Below are 15,482 nucleotides of genomic sequence, written 5' to 3' on the forward strand. Positions count from 1 at the left end.
TCAGCAAACACAGCTAATGTACTCAACAGGCTGACACCACTGTAGTGCCTTCGCTTAGTACAACTGAAAACCTGCATGCCGCTTGCCCAAATAGCAGGCATCTAATTAGTGATTCAAGTGTGGCCTTTTATGCCATGAAAGGTCTAACGCCTCTACTGGCATGCACATGAATGTGAAAATGCTATACATATGATTACACCGTTGATATTCCAGGTGCTATGCTTAGTTCCGAAGTAGACGTAGAGTCACAGTCTCAACCACTGGCAGTATTCCTTATGCAATGACGCAATGAAATCACGGGCATGCTTAATAATACAACAGCTACCGACTCCAACGTGAGTGCATCACACGAGATGCTGAACTCCACTCATTATGCTTTTTTAACAAACGTCGTGGCGTTGGTCAACCGTGAGCGAGTAGCATTTGAGGCATTGTAATTAAGACCACTAAGGCTACCTAGCTTGGACTTGGATGATGCTATGGTTGTGCTTGTAGACATTACGTGAATTTAGTTAAGACAACTCTGATATTTGCAGAATTGGAGAGCAAAGACGAAGGCAAACATATGAGAAGTTACTCAGATTCTAACATGAATTGATTGAAGTAATGACGTGAAACTGCATGAAACCTTTGAGGCGATAGAATGTCGCCTTAAATAGCTGGCACCCATCACCACAGATACCTGGTTGTTTGCAACAGACTCCATTCATCGAGAGAACTGAACGAAAGATCTAGCATCAAGTTGAGGTGACGATAGCAGATATACAAGTGACAACGTCACAGCCAACATTTTCCTAGATGAGGGCCATTAGACTGATATTTGGTATAAAGTGCCTTTGGTACCTTGATTAGTGTCTAGACAGCTACGCAGAAACACCTCTAGCCATCGTCCAATCAATTGCGATACCGTGCATCTGAACCTAGTAACTAGCACAAACTCGGACTGCCCTGGAGGCCTGGATCACTTTCGGTGGAAATGACTCAGAATAGTGCCGGCTGATTAAACGTCTCGGCCTGTATTTGCAACGGTGCGCCGCCGCCGGTACATGTTCCCGAGTGAAGAGCGGCCGTGACGGTCTGCATGGGGGAGGAACAGTCCCCTGCGGCAAAGACACCCTTGAATGAAGTCTGGTTGAACGGCTGGTTGACCTTAATATTGCCCTGCGGCGCAACCTCGAGCCCGAGTTGCTGATTCAGCGACCCTCGTAGTTTGGTCTTGGGTTGGTGGGCCAGGAAGGCCTCCGTCTTGCTGGTGCCATCCTCGAAATGCAGCACGACCTGGGACCGCTCCGGGCCCTTGGCAAGCTTCTCGATCTTCTTGGACTCTACCGTCATCGGAGCTGGAGCTTTGGCGATAGCGTCTTTCAATTGCTTGGCCAGTCCTTCGTTTCCGTTCGTGTACAGCGTCACTTGTTTTGAAATGCGAAGGGCTTGACGGGCAAAGTGCAAGGCGACCACGACGTTGCCTGTGTCGCCCTCGGCAAGCATGCCTGCAGATGGGCTGTCCTTCTCTTCCCACCCATGACAATAAAGGCAGTGGAAACTGCGATTCACCCACTTTGTCAGCACATGATCGGCGTTGAACGTATAGGATCCATGGAGGATAGTGGCAAGGGAAAACTCACATTGCCGAAATCCAGCATTCAGCATAGCCCGGAATATCAGGAAAGATGTCCCCAACCCCAGTGGCCAGGATGACTTTCTTCCCCGTCCAAGTCTTTCCGGCCCCCGAGGCCTCAAAGTTCCCGTCATCATTCTGCTTAATATTCTCAATCTCGACGTTTCAACAATAATTGAGCTGTAACGCTATAAGCCGGCCAGGGAGGTACTGCGGAACTCTGCTGGATTATGATGATCCCAAGTGGGTAGAGTATGCATGTGCTTGGACTCGGCGTTCCGGTATTTTCCTGAGTCGAAGAGCCGCGTCTTGTGGTCTTGGCGCACGATAGATGCAGCAGCACTCAGCCCAGCTGGGCCGCCGCCCTGGAGCCTATGATTAGGATATCGTACTTAGACGCCATGCTGGATTCAAACAATTAGTCTTTTAATGTAGATTGAATAAATATGGGAAAACGAGGAAACCGTGAAGATTAGCCCTGGTGGGAATCAAACTTCCAAGCTATAGTTCCTTTGGTTACGTCGGGTGAGCAGCAAAGGCAGTTGGCGCCAACAGCCCTGTTAGTTGCTTGAAGGATCACACCAACCACCATGTGGGTCTCTCAGCCTGAGATGTTTGGACTGGGGCAGTGTGCTTGGGATCCGCTAGGTAGGGCCTCTCCACCCCTTTGTACCAATTTTTTTTTTTTTTTTTTTTTTACTAGCATCATGTTTTTATTTTCGATTTTATTGTTTCAAGACTTCCAGATTCTGAATCTTTGAGCATAACATGCACGCAGCCTCGCCGTGTCAATAAGGCCGCTGCTCACTTCTGGCATAGCAAATGGTGGCTTTACCCCGCTTAGCTCCCTTTCGGCGTAAATATCGAACCACGGTCAGCGCTAATTGCTGGCAATGTGACATGATGCAGGCACCCCGGGCAGGTTGCCCATCTACAACAGGCTTATCAGAGCCGTACATCAAGGACTACTGGTCTGCAATTGGTCTTGCAGGCCCCTGCCACCGGCTTCCGATCCATTCCCAGGGTTCCGTCATTCTGGACATCGTGTTCTACCAACTCAAGAGACATGTCTCTAGGATTGTGAAATCCGGCCAAGGTGTAGAAGTAGTAACTGTTCACATCGTGCAAAGCTACTTCCATTACAATTATGTGTGTTTCTGTTGGCTCCAAAGTTCGTGTACATGCCTCATTCTCGTGTCGGCTGTCCTTTTGTCCGCCATTGGGACCATGCAGGAACGAGGACACACCAACAAGCCCGGGCCGAGACGAGCACATTTGCGCCCTATATGGAGCCAGAAATCGCGAGATATGTGTGACAGGCGTCCGTCAGTATGGAATGCGATCTTGTAATTGACTAGCGAATGACAACAGCCTCGAGCGAGGATCTTAAGTCGAGATATTTGCCCTTCACGTGGCCCACTCCAATTCTCTCACACACCGTGATCCCTTCTTTTGACACCAATGGCTCCTTGGACCTTGTAATGACGAGAACAAAGTGCGCCATTTCCTCGATGTCGAAGTTGCTCTTCTTCTCCCTGCCCACCACCACGCACATCAGGTCCTTGTTCTCCAGATCCATCCAATCTTGACTATCACACACAATCTCAACCTCATCAGGGGCTGCCAGTCCCGTACTCCTTAGTTCGAACGGCCTTGCCCTGGCTGTCAGCTCCACAAACTCTTTACCATCTCCGGTATGCCATGTGTCTGGTCCTCCAGTCGCCCAGGGGCTCTTAATTGCATCCGTGGACCACTGGACTCCCCCGAGTGGGAGGTCGACGAAGTCGATGCCGCCATCGTATCCCATCCACGACCAACTTGGAACGGGAAGCGACGGAACTGAGGGGATCCTAGCCATGGGCGGAACCTCGCGGCCACGCTGCCAGAGAAGGCTGCGGTGGAAGAGACTCCGTCCGTCGTCAAAGACCCCGAAGCCGCCTTGTGCCTGAAGATCACGTACGAGCCTCTTCTCGAGCCCGGCGATGGCAATGGGTCGGTCTGAGATGCGTGTGAATTGGAGGCGGGTGTACTGTCGGTAGAGGTCCTCGTAGAGGCGAATCTTCACGCCGCGGATGGTCGCGTCGTTGGACAGCTTGGATGGGAAGTTGGGGTCGCCGAGGAAGGAAGCGAGTTTGCTGTGGCAGAGGAAGGTCCATGAGTTAGCCACAAACTCCACATTTGTGGACCTCAGATGAAGGCAAGGCTTACTTGTCCATTTTGGTAAGCATCTCCGACCTGACACCCCTTCCACATTCCCAGTACGTCTGGCTGTCCGTGAAATAGATCGTTCTCCGTGCCAATGCCCTCTCCTGCAATACCCAGCCACGCTTGCTCAGTGGCGACTCAAGCACGTCTTTGTTGAAGTCGTCCATGAAGCGGCTCACATACAGCGGGGGCAGTCCCGCATGTTCAAATATCAAGCATTCGCGGTTCTGCCTTCGTCGATTCAGGAAGCCGTCATGCTGCCCCTGTGCGCTGCTTGCCGCGATCACGCAGAACGCAGAGCTAAACACATCTTCCATCCGCTTGGCTTCCCGGTGAAAATCTCCACCTTCTCCCTGGATGATGCAAATTGAGTCGATCCAGAGGTACTCAAGCCCGAGTTTTCGGGTAGTGACAATAGCGTCTTGGAACATAGCGGGAAGCTCTCCGAAATCGATCTTTTCCCGGTATTCCTCAACGTTGGCCAAGGTAGTACAGAAGTGTGGACCTTCACCCCATGGGTGGGACAGGGCAATGTACTCGAATTTGTCCGTAGGTCGAGTTTCACAGAGATTGATGGTGTCAGAGTCGTTGAGACCGACATGAATGAGCCTTGTAGGCAAGGACCCGAGTTTCTGAGGTCGACATTGAGGATGATCAATATTGCAGTCAATCAGGCACTGGCGAAGAATATTGAACTGAGACTCGCTCGCACGATCGGGGAGCAGTGGATATCCGATCTGGATGTGACTCGTTTTGCTGTTCTGTGGCTCTAGAATTTCAACGTCAGAATTGCCGTCAACAAGGATTATCTGTGTTATGAGTCTCACCTTGACCTCGTCGTATAGAGAGCACAGGCGGGTACGTCCCGTTCAGCTTCAGCATGGATTGATCGCGATCAAACCTGAGAACTGGAAACTGTTGTCGATCAAGATGGCTGCAGATCTGCCATCGCATTCTGCAAAAGTCGCAAGTGTGTCGACTCGCTTCCAGCTCGTCCCATCTGTCTTCAATGCTGAAATGAGGCGTCCAAAATTCGAGCTTGCGACATTTGGTACACGTGATGTTTGAGTTTGTTCCATCCGCGGCAAGTACCGATGTGCTGATGTTGTTGACGATGTTCGTAGCAAAATAATTGTCAACGGGAAACTCCCAGATGTGATTCAGCTGAAGACTTCTCAGCCATACGTGGCGATATCGGAACAGAGACCACATGAGCAACACACCTGAACCTGTAGGGGAGTGAGTATTAGTGATCGAGGTAAAGTTTGAGTGCGGATGAGCACAGCATGTTTACATTCTGAGGAGAGATTGCATTAGCCCATGGTCACAAGATTAAAGCCTTAGCTGGGAACTTACACGCTGGAGAAATATTTTCGTTCAGTATTTCATGGCGCAATTTCCGACAGTAGGGCGGAGGAGCCGCTCACATACTTTAATTTCACTGACTGTCAATTTCGACTGATCTCAACTGAATTGGGCCTCACCTAGGCGATGTCACTTACTTCCTGCTCCGCCCCATGGACACTCTGTCAGCACAGACACAAAACCTGAGGGCCCAGTTGTCTTTCACTGTCCGGGGGCACATACAGTCTACATATTGCAGAAACAATTAGCTGTCCATGGCCATGTGTGACGGCATCGATCCATTGACCGAGGCCCGGGGTTCAACCTACTCCCACACTTTCTGTCAGTATTGGGACAAAGAGAGACGATCTGTAGGTCGTAAGTTGTCCTTGGACATTCCCGGAGGAATGCCTCCTGCTCACAGTCAGGGATCCTGGAGGATTGGGCGAAGAGCTGACCGCCTGTGGCGTACACAGACTCGGTGCATCGTCGCTACTCTCACCTTTTAGCCAGTAGAATCCATTCTGGTTCCCCTTCCGGATGATGCCGTCGAGCTCCTTCTTCAGAGTCATAGAATCAGCGCGTGATGGAGACTGTGCGTTAGTACCGACTTGGGGAGTGCTGCCATTCCCATTGGAGGGACCCAACGATACCACCAGCAATCTCTTCCTGACTACCTTCAGGAGGTCGCCCAAGGCAGTTTCTCCAGCGATGCACTGGGGATGTTGGGCGAGCTTGTCCATCATGGCCGTCACTGCGGCATGGACCCTGAAGGACGTTCCGCCATTGGTTCCCTCCAGTTCGAAGTAATGAACTTGCTTGCCGAATTCGTTCGCAACCCTGTCGTTGAAATTCTGGAGTTCCTTGATCCCGTAGACCATCCAAATGATGAATTCCAGAATGATGCAGCCAATAGACCATGTGTCGTACCTTCGCGACCAGGCGCTTCCCTTTTCAGTTGCTTCCGGGGGCTCGTATCTCCAGGTGGTGAATTTGCTGCGGTTTTACGTCAGTCTACGTCTGTGTTGAACGCACGTGGTCCGGTCAAGCAACGTGCTACGGTGTCCTCGATGCGGGTGAATGGCATAGTTGACGGTCAGGCATGCTTCCGTGGGCAAGCTGATAGCAAATAGATTGTAAAATGATGAAAGACTCACGTGTTCGTTGCTGCTTCTCGAAGTTGGGTGGCCAAGTAGTGGTATTTGGTCAGGCCCATGTCACATATTTTCAGTGTCCCGACATCAACCTTCGAAGGATCGCGTCTCGGAGTCTTGACACGAAGGATGTTTTCAGGCTTCATATCACCATGCCGAAAGCCCCTTGAATGTATCTGCTCCAATGCATCAGCCAGTCCATAAACCTGTAGCATGACGTCTTTGACCAGGGTTCTAGTGAGTCGATGGTTATGGTTGAGCCAGAACTCGCGCAAGTTTCCCCCATCTGCCCATTCGAACATTAGATAGCGGTCATGCTCTCTAGTGATGGCTGTGATGAATCGAATAACGTTTGAATGGCCACACTTGGCAATCTCTTGGTGTGCTTCGACTTCCTTGCGCCATGCATCTTCGAGCTCCTTCCTCGTGTCCCGGTCTTGGGCGTTGGTGCGTTGCAATCTTTTGACTGCGACGTTGGAATTCTGACGAAAGTCGATGCACATGTCAGTAAGCGCTGTTAGCATGGAATTTTGCAACGGCTGAAATGTCTCACGTGGACCACATTCTTCCCATGGGCAGGGTGGATAGTGACCTCGTGCACCTCACCAAACATCCCTGCCCCTCGTTGCATTGCCCACGTAAATGGAAGGATATGATTTGTGTGCAATGCCAACTCGCTTTGCTTGCTGTCAAAGACAGGTGCGAGAAATCTCCACTGATTTGAACAGAAGGCATCCACTCGGAAATGGTTCCACGGCCTTCTGTATCGTTTGGTGGTGGAAGAGAAGAAAATGCGTGTGGTGGCATCTCCAGTCAGAGGTAAGTTGTCATCATTGAAACCAAGGGAATGAAATAGGGTCATCGCCTCGCGGAAATCCTTGTTGCCGAGGTTTGCGTAAAGTGTGATTGCAAAAGTTTTCTTCCTGCTCCTCAAGATGGAGTCCGCGAGACTCTCCACAGTGGCTTGATCCTCTTGGCGGCTCTCCTGAGTCTCCGTGGAAGAATGGCCTCTCCGTGACTTTAACCTGCCGCGTACTATCTCGCGTGTGATGATGCCATCGATAGTCCCATAGGGCAGGAACTCCTTCGAGTGGTCGAACACACTCTTCTCTGCATTTCTTGTCAAGCTTTCGTCCAAACCTTCACCAGGTCTAGTGCGACCAGAAGTCATGCTTTCGGAATCAGTGTGGTACTCGTCGGTATCGCCCTCTCCAGTATCGTACTCGCTGGTATAGTACTCGTCGGTACCGTACTCGTCGGTGTGGTATTCGTCAGTGTGGTATTCGTTAGTGTTGAATATGCCTTGGGAAGCCATCTTGGTGGGTCACAAGAAAGGCCCATGGGTCCATTCTGCCTTACGAGCCAGAAGTGGATTAAATAAGTGGAGGGGTAGATGATCCACCCAGCAGAGCCGCATCGCGTAACATGAAGGTGAGAGATAAGTCCTCTTGGTATCGCGGCGGTGTGGAGCAGCACGCACAGCTCGCTAACACCCGGGCTTGTTTATGATAGGTTAACCAGTCTTCGAGAGGTGTGGATGGGGGCCGTTTGCTGCGGGCATTTTGCACTTTTATGGCACCATTGCTGACCATGCCTTCACAATCCCTGGTATCAATGTGCGCGGAGCTGTCTGCGCCATTGGTCGATGACGGGGGCTCCCAGCCTGCTTTGAAAATTGGCCCTCCTATTGGAGACCCTTTGACCACGACCACGAAGAGTGGTGTCCGGATGTCACCCACACTCCTCCGAATTCGAGATAGGAAGGCTCACCGGTGTCGTTCGCATGCTGTGAGTGAATTTACCCGCCCGATCTCTTACTCAGCTCCACGCTGGACTCAACGAGGCTCGGGACCGATCTCGCCGCTCCATGTCAAAGAAGCTGGTGGCGGGAGGCAGCACGCCACACCTTGCACACGAAAATTCTCGAAATTCAGCATAGTGGTCAGTCGCCTCCATCAACACTTTCCGACGTTGTAGTTCGGTCGAGTATGTCTCTGAGACCCGGGGCCTCAAAATGTCAGTCCTGCAGAAAAAGGATATCTCCGGCACTATACCCGGTCTTGCTTGGCTGTCTCTGAATGGGAAACCCACTAGCCTGCTGCGGTCTCCCGCCCCGGCCATCTGGATCCTAGACTGGAACTCCTGATGGAGATCAGTGCGGTGTGATCAGCAGCACAAGTCTGATGCAGGTGATGGATGGTGAGGGGCTTTTCTCCGTCAGGACGGGTCCTTTTTGCAGTATGCACCAGGAACTGTTCCAAAGATGAAGTCAATTTCTAGAAGCACTTGGGCACTGAACCCTGGCTGGACCGTGAGCCCTGAAAGGTGTGCACCCAGGGCAGGAGACACTGTTGTCCCAGCCTACGTGTTTTGCCTTGGCGAGCAACCGCTTTTGAGGCAGCCGCCTGCACCAATTACTAATGAAAACATTTCCAAGATAGTACTAGAACGTGCCAGGTGTAGCCACCCGGTGGCATTTGCATCAGGCCAGGTTCCACAAGGACCAAAGCGTTGCCACGAAGTCAGGAATTGTTTTTTTCCCTGCACTGCCTCGCGTGAAATCCCAGCCAATAGTTGCCATATAAATCAGTTAAGGTCTCACAAAGCCCCTTTTCAAGAAATTCTTCGCACGCTGGAAAATTCATTTTCGCCCGAAAAGAAGTGCGAACGAAATATAGAAAAGAAAGTTGGAGATGTGCGACCCACCATGTATACGTGTTATTCAGCAGACTGGCTCCTGAGTTCTAGTGGGCATGAGTCTGCCCCGTGCTCAACCTTACACTACTGTGTACCACCACCCGGGGGCCAGAAAGAGGATTTGCCTTGCCGCCGCAGCAGTCAGCCTGGGCTAATTCAATGTTTTCGAATTCGACTCAGCTGATCCCTCCAATTTCCAGAGAAAGACTTTTCATTATTATTTCCCCCCTTCTCCCTTTTGCATCGCGTTTCCTATTCTTCTCTTTTCGTTTGCCAGGATCACTTATCACCTATCCACAATCAACTACAGCCCAACGCAGCGTGGAACCCGAGTTTAGCGGCAGGATGGCTGCACATCGCGCGGTGGTGTATCGTGGCATGGAGCCAAGGCGTTCGTACTCCAGTGACGACCGAGCCTCGGTACACAGAAGTCTTTCCCCTATCAGCAAGGAATTCAGCATGTCACTCGTCAATCCTAGACCGAATACTGTCACAAACTACAGCAGCTCCCACGATTCAGGTATTCACATGGACGAAGACACCGTATCTCCCGTCGAATCAACATACCTGTTGCCTGAACAGGACACGGAATGCCTACAAGATGAGCTGTTCTCAGCTCTCATACCAACACATCAGGAGAGGCGAGGTTTCTTTGCCAAAGACCAGATCTCCAAAATCCTGACAGAAGACCGGGTTCGAGATGAGCTTACAAGACATTTCGAGGATTCACTCAGTGAAGCTACCATTGTGAAACACGCGAAGACCATATGCTACGGGGCTATCACACAAAATGAAGGCTCAGGTTGTGACGAGCAACCGACGACCAAATCATTCATAAAAGTCTTGGCAATTCTTATCATCATAGAGAAGACAAAATCCATTATCAAGCTCTTAGAGGATGATGTGAACGACTCGGACTTGCCGTTGATCAAGATCCCGCGGCCAAACGACGAGAAGTTATTCGACCTGAAGTCCAGCAGAAAACCAAACGTGGTTTTGAAGTGCTTCCAGAAGCGATGGAACCAACTCAATATCAGAAATTTCGAAGAGTGGCAGTGGACGACTTTACCTGTTGATTTCGGCCAGCCCGCAGAGCACGGGGAGGTCAAGCATCTTCAGCTTGAAGAGCAAAAAGTATTGCCGTTCACCGAGGATAGTCGGGAGCAAAAATCACAGTTCTCTCGAAGAACAGAGCTCGAGGGTGGCTTTGCCAGCGTCTTCAAAGTCGCCATCCACCCTCAGCACCACAACTTCCATACGTCACCGGACAAGCCTGACCCTACTTCTTTTGCAGTCAAAAGGCTTCACTCTCAGAACGAGGAAGCGTTCAAAAGGGAGGTCGAGATGCTCAACAAGTTCAGTGGAAACAAGCATGAGCACCTTATCTCTCTCCTGGCCACGTATGAACAGTTTGACCGGTTCTTTCTCGTCTTCGATTGGGCTGAGGCAGATCTGCAGGGGTACTGGAAGAGGATCAATCCTGCGCCTTCATTCGACTTGGACACAGTGCTATGGATGGCGAAACAATGCAAGGGTATCGCGAGTGGCATAATAAAAATCCATGCACATGTGTCCACCTACCAGAAGAAAGACCCAAATGGACCGCCAAACCAGAATGTTGTGTTTGGCCATCACGGCGACATCAAACCGGAGAACGTTCTATGGTTTTGCGAGCCGAGCCACACGGATCGCAATGTTGGTGGAACTCTTAAATTGTCCGACTTTGGCCTTGCCGAGTTCAGCATCCATCAGACGACTTCGATGCCACCGAAAAGCAAATGGGGGGTATCGCTCGCATATCGTGCGCCAGAGTCCGATCTCAAGCAAGGCACAGCCATCGGTCGCTCATATGACATTTGGACGCTTGGATGCCTTTATCTTGAATTCATCACCTGGTTGCTCGGGGGCAGCCAGCTTCTCGAAGAGTTTTCGGAAGCAAGGAAGGCTCGTGATGCGATGTGGCACGAAATCGAGACCCACACGTTCTTCAAGCTGGAGATCGACGGCAGGACAAGCAAGCCGACAGCAATCATCAAACCAGCTGTCAAACAAGTAAGTTTTGCTCTTTCACGCAAAGTACCAGTCAATTTACTAACGCCAGTCTAGTTCATCCGGAGACTGCATTCCCATCCGAATTGTTCTAGGCTCATTCATGACTTCCTGGATATGGTGGAGGGACACCTCCTGGTTGTGAAGACGAACAATCGACATGATCACGCCCGATACGACATACATCAGGTCCACCAAGAGCTTGCATCCATGCTCAAACGCTGCGAAAGCAACGATTATGCCATCAGATCTGTTCCCTTGTGATATCATGACTTATGATTCCTGGCTGTTACGAGTAAATGCGAAGATAAAGGTGTATGGTATCTAGAAGCCATGCAAATTGTCTTTGGGTCTTCATTGCGGGGAAAGCATTTTGTTGAATGGTTTCTGTATTATTCTGAATCATTTTGCTACAGCGTCTAGGTTTCAAGCCAACTATTCTGTCACTGTATCGAACGTTTAATGTATGCCGTATGATAACTTTGGCTCAAACTGCGTCTCTCATTTGGCTGGTAAAGACTTGACGATGTATAGGGCAGTACTCAGCTACCGGCAAGCGAGATCTCAAAGGTGAACTACTTACACATTCAGATCGAGGTGTGTATATATATAGCTTGTTTTGACAGGAATAAACGAGAAAATGCAACACATTACCAGTTGGCAAGACGGGAAGATTCCGAGGGAGGAACCTAAATGTGTTTACGTGCTCACTTGGGGTCGGGTTCCAGCACAGATGCCTCCTTTACGCATTGCTACCGTCGATGACTTAGTGATTACAAACGGACCCAGACAACTTCATTGTAAAGTAATCATCAGATCGGGTCCCGCGGCCGCTCTAGTTCGTGTGAAAACCAGGAGTGTGAGGACGAAGATTTGTCAGATATCACAGTCAGACCCCTGCGTCGTGCAGCGGCAACACCTCACGGGGACCGGTCGAAAGATTTGTCACAATCCACTTATGATAAGCAGCATAAATGTGATCAGAGAACTCCTGCAACCTCCGAATGCATATGTACGTACGTATGGATCCACGTGTCGACGCCGTGCGGGGCCAGTTTCTCATGTCGTACAGATATTGCCAGCTGCTCTTGACAATAATCGGGTTGCCTTGAGACCTCCTCCCACTACCGAGTTCATTTCTCCTCAGTATCAGGGTCCAAAGACTACCAACTGTCCTCTAAGTATCAAGATGGCAAGTATAGCCAATGCCAGCACACCCGCTGCGGAGCTGCCTAGTACTGCCGGCCAGGATGCGATTCGATCCATCCATGACGCTGGCCTCGGAGAGATAATCCGTCTTCCGGGCTCGGATCTCTACGAAGCTCGCAACAAGTCCTACTGGTCGTGCAGTCCGCGATTACGGCCGTGGGCAATAGTACAGCCACGATCAACAGAAGAAGTGTCCATGGTCATGAAAGCGCTGGTTGCTGTCCCGGAATGCCAATTCGCTATCCGCAGGTACGTCGACGTTTCCAAGCACGAAATGTTGACAAGAGGCGTACATAGCTAACACACAGTACAGTGGGGGTCATATGTGCTGGCCTGGAGGCAGTAACATCAGTTCCGGAATCACAATTGATCTCGGAGAGATGGACAGCACTACTTACAACGCAAGCACCAAGATTGCATCTATTCAACCTGGCGGAAGGTGGACAGACGTATACGCGGCATTGAACAAAGGTGAGTCGTTCTCGTTGCATCTAATTCTCAAATTCCAATATCTGATCAAGACATGCCAGAGGGGGTGATGGTGGCAGGTGGGCGGGAAGGACTGGTTGGTGTGGGAGGACTTTTGCTTGGCGGTGGGGTGAGTTCCAATATACAATAATACGTGATTCGGGATTAACTGGCGATGCAGATTTCCTACTACAGCTGTCGTGTAGGCTTTGCTTGTGGTAAGGAAAAGACACACGAGCTCCCTTCTGCCTTGTTGGACCAACATGCAGGCCAAGATTGAGAAACTTATACTCACGGATCTCACAGATCAAGTTGTGAACTACCAAGTCGTCCTTGCAGACGGCCGCATAGTCGAGGCCAGTCAGGAAACGCGTCAGGATCTTTTTTACGCCCTCAAAGGCGGTGGCAACAACTTTGGCATCGTCACAAGATTCGATATGGTGACGTTCCCGGCACACGATGTGTGGGACGGAGCCATCGTGCATTCAAAAGACGAGACCGACTCAATCATAGATGCACTCGTCAGCCTCACCGACAACCTTGACGTAGCTGACAACCCGGATGCGCACTTCATGGGACTATGGACTCATTCTCCCCAAATGCCAGACGTCTTCGCCACGAGCATCTTGACACATCTTGATGGTGTACCGAATCCTAAATCGATGGAAAAGTTCCTGAATATTCCCGGACAACAAAACATGAGGAAAGTTTCCTTGGCCAATAAAGTTGCTGATTTCCTTGTTCCTTCAAACAGGTAGTGAGTCTATGCCTATTAAACACGTTGTACGATATAGGCAGGCTGACCTTGGTTGTCTCAGCGACATGTGGCTATCCTACACCTTCGAAAACGACGCACGAGTCGCCAAGAAATGTGTGGACGTGCTCGTTGACTTGGTCCACCACATCAAGACACATCACGTCCCGAACGGAGACTTTGTCGCGTACAGCGTTCTCCAACCCTTTCCCCTTTCCTTCGCTCGTCATTCCAAAGCTCGAGGAGGCAACATGCTAGGAGTCGACCGAATCCAGGATAATGCAATTGTCCTCGTCACAGACATCCAAGTCGAGACATGGGAGTTGGCCCAGGCTATCGCACCAAAGCAGAAAGCTGGCTTGGCTGAGATTCAGGCTTACGCAGAATCGCTCGGGGCGGTGATCGATTTTCGGTACAGCAACTATTGCGACGGGTCACAGGACCCATTCGCTACATATGGTGAGGAGAGTATCAAGCACATGAGACAGGTTTCTCGGAAGTATGATCCGCAAGGGATGTTCCAGTTCCGAGTTCCAGGTGGCTTCAAGGTTGAAAATGTGGGCAGGTGAGATGAGAAGAATACCGGCGCTAGAGTCAACCTATACGAGACAGAATGATAATTCCCGTTATGTACCTGGATTGTTACCCTCTGTTGAGAATATGACTATCATCTACTTACAAAACATACTCGTTTGAAATCTGCAGATATGATCGGTAATGTACCACCTATAGTAACAATCATAAGACCAGTTTACATTTATGTCCACGCTTCTGGCGATGTCGGGGAAAAAATGTAACAAGGGTGTAGAATGTAGGAAAGGTATCTAGCTTCACCGTTTAGAATAGCCCACTCAGAATTGTTTCTTTGTTGTCTTCTTTATATAATGAGATTTCTTAATGTAATTCGACTTTGTAATTAAGCAATTTCTTCTTCGTTTTCTTCTTGCCTCCATCCACTTGATTCCCATTCTACCTGGCTGTCGTCCTTACCTCTCTTATGGATGGAGAGACTCGGTGTGATGGTAATTCAATCAAAGCAGATTGAGTAAACATAAGCAGTAGGCAAGAAGCGAACGAGCGATATCGAGGCAGTATGTTCGCAGAATAAGGTACACTGAACTTGATTGCTCTCCCCCCCCACCGGACCCCCCTCCTTACACCTTGAGCCCCTTCTCTTTTACACGGAGGGAGCTGCGCTCGCGAAGAACCTTCCCATTGTGACAAAGATCCCTGACACAGGGGGTACCTTTCTCGCGTTCTGCACCTTTCCTAAATGCACTGTTACCATGCGCCATATATGCGCGTCTACAAAACAGCTCCGACAATGGAACAGTTATCGCATTCGTATTCGCGTTCGCCCGACATGTCCAGCCATGTCAGGCGTTGCGGGCGTAACACGGTGTCCGTTAAGGACCCGAAGATTGCTTCTTAGATTGCCGCGTTGGAGTTCAAAGTTGTCCATCTGCTTGAAAAGAAGCTTCGCAAACGTGTTGAGTTGACAACCTTTCCTTGCTCTAACGTTAGCTCTCTCGAGGACCACATTTGACTCACAACACCGACAACATCGCCCTTGAAAATGGCTTTCGACATACTACCGGGAAAATTAATCCTCTCCGTGTTTTACCATGACTGGATTCCACACCTCATTACGATGTTGGTGACTATCGGGCTCCTTGTGTTCTCACGATACAAAGCTCCAATCATATCGCTAAATCCGAAGAAGCCATTTGAATTTACTGATGCAAGAGTCAAGAAGGAATTTCTTGAAAACGGAAACGCTCTTATTCGAACTTGGTTTTCTGATAATCCGGACAAGCCAGCTCATATCACTGCAGACTGGGGCCCTATAACCATCTTGCCCGCTTCCCTAGCGAACGAGATCCGAAATGATAAGCGTCTAAGTTTTGCCAAGTTGATCTTCAGAGTATTGTTTACGATGAATCTTTTAATTGCTGTTACTGACGTCAAGTAGTCATTTCACGGC

General features: G+C 50.1%; 3 protein-coding genes across 3 annotated transcripts; 2 read left to right on the plus strand and 1 right to left on the minus strand.

Moving 5' to 3' along the window:
• Nucleotides 1-981: 981 nt before the first annotated feature.
• INS49_007638 (uncharacterized protein) lies at nucleotides 982-7,636 on the minus strand (the record flags this gene model as incomplete). The annotated part of the gene is made up of 8 exons (XM_043168386.1): nucleotides 982-1,543; nucleotides 1,626-1,756; nucleotides 3,057-3,753; nucleotides 3,827-4,592; nucleotides 4,651-5,052; nucleotides 5,670-6,163; nucleotides 6,325-6,803; nucleotides 6,875-7,636. The coding sequence occupies 8 exons, from the start codon at nucleotides 7,634-7,636 to the stop codon at nucleotides 982-984; spliced, it is 4,293 nt and encodes a 1,430-aa protein (XP_043026066.1).
• Nucleotides 7,637-9,546: 1,910 nt separating this feature from the next.
• INS49_007639 (uncharacterized protein) lies at nucleotides 9,547-11,331 on the plus strand (the record flags this gene model as incomplete). The annotated part of the gene is made up of 2 exons (XM_043168387.1): nucleotides 9,547-11,070; nucleotides 11,125-11,331. 2 exons carry the CDS (start codon nucleotides 9,547-9,549, stop codon nucleotides 11,329-11,331), a joined length of 1,731 nt encoding a protein of 576 aa, XP_043026067.1.
• A 925-nt stretch (nucleotides 11,332-12,256) lies between these two features.
• INS49_007640 (uncharacterized protein) lies at nucleotides 12,257-14,067 on the plus strand (the record flags this gene model as incomplete). Its single annotated transcript, XM_043168388.1, has 4 exons — nucleotides 12,257-12,525; nucleotides 12,590-12,747; nucleotides 13,051-13,501; nucleotides 13,563-14,067. The coding sequence occupies 4 exons, from the start codon at nucleotides 12,257-12,259 to the stop codon at nucleotides 14,065-14,067; spliced, it is 1,383 nt and encodes a 460-aa protein (XP_043026068.1).
• Between the last annotated feature and the right edge of the window lie 1,415 nt (nucleotides 14,068-15,482).

This window comes from Diaporthe citri, assembly GCF_014595645.1.
Source record: "Diaporthe citri strain NFHF-8-4 chromosome Unknown scaffold_3, whole genome shotgun sequence".
NCBI classification, from domain to species: domain Eukaryota; kingdom Fungi; phylum Ascomycota; class Sordariomycetes; order Diaporthales; family Diaporthaceae; genus Diaporthe; species Diaporthe citri.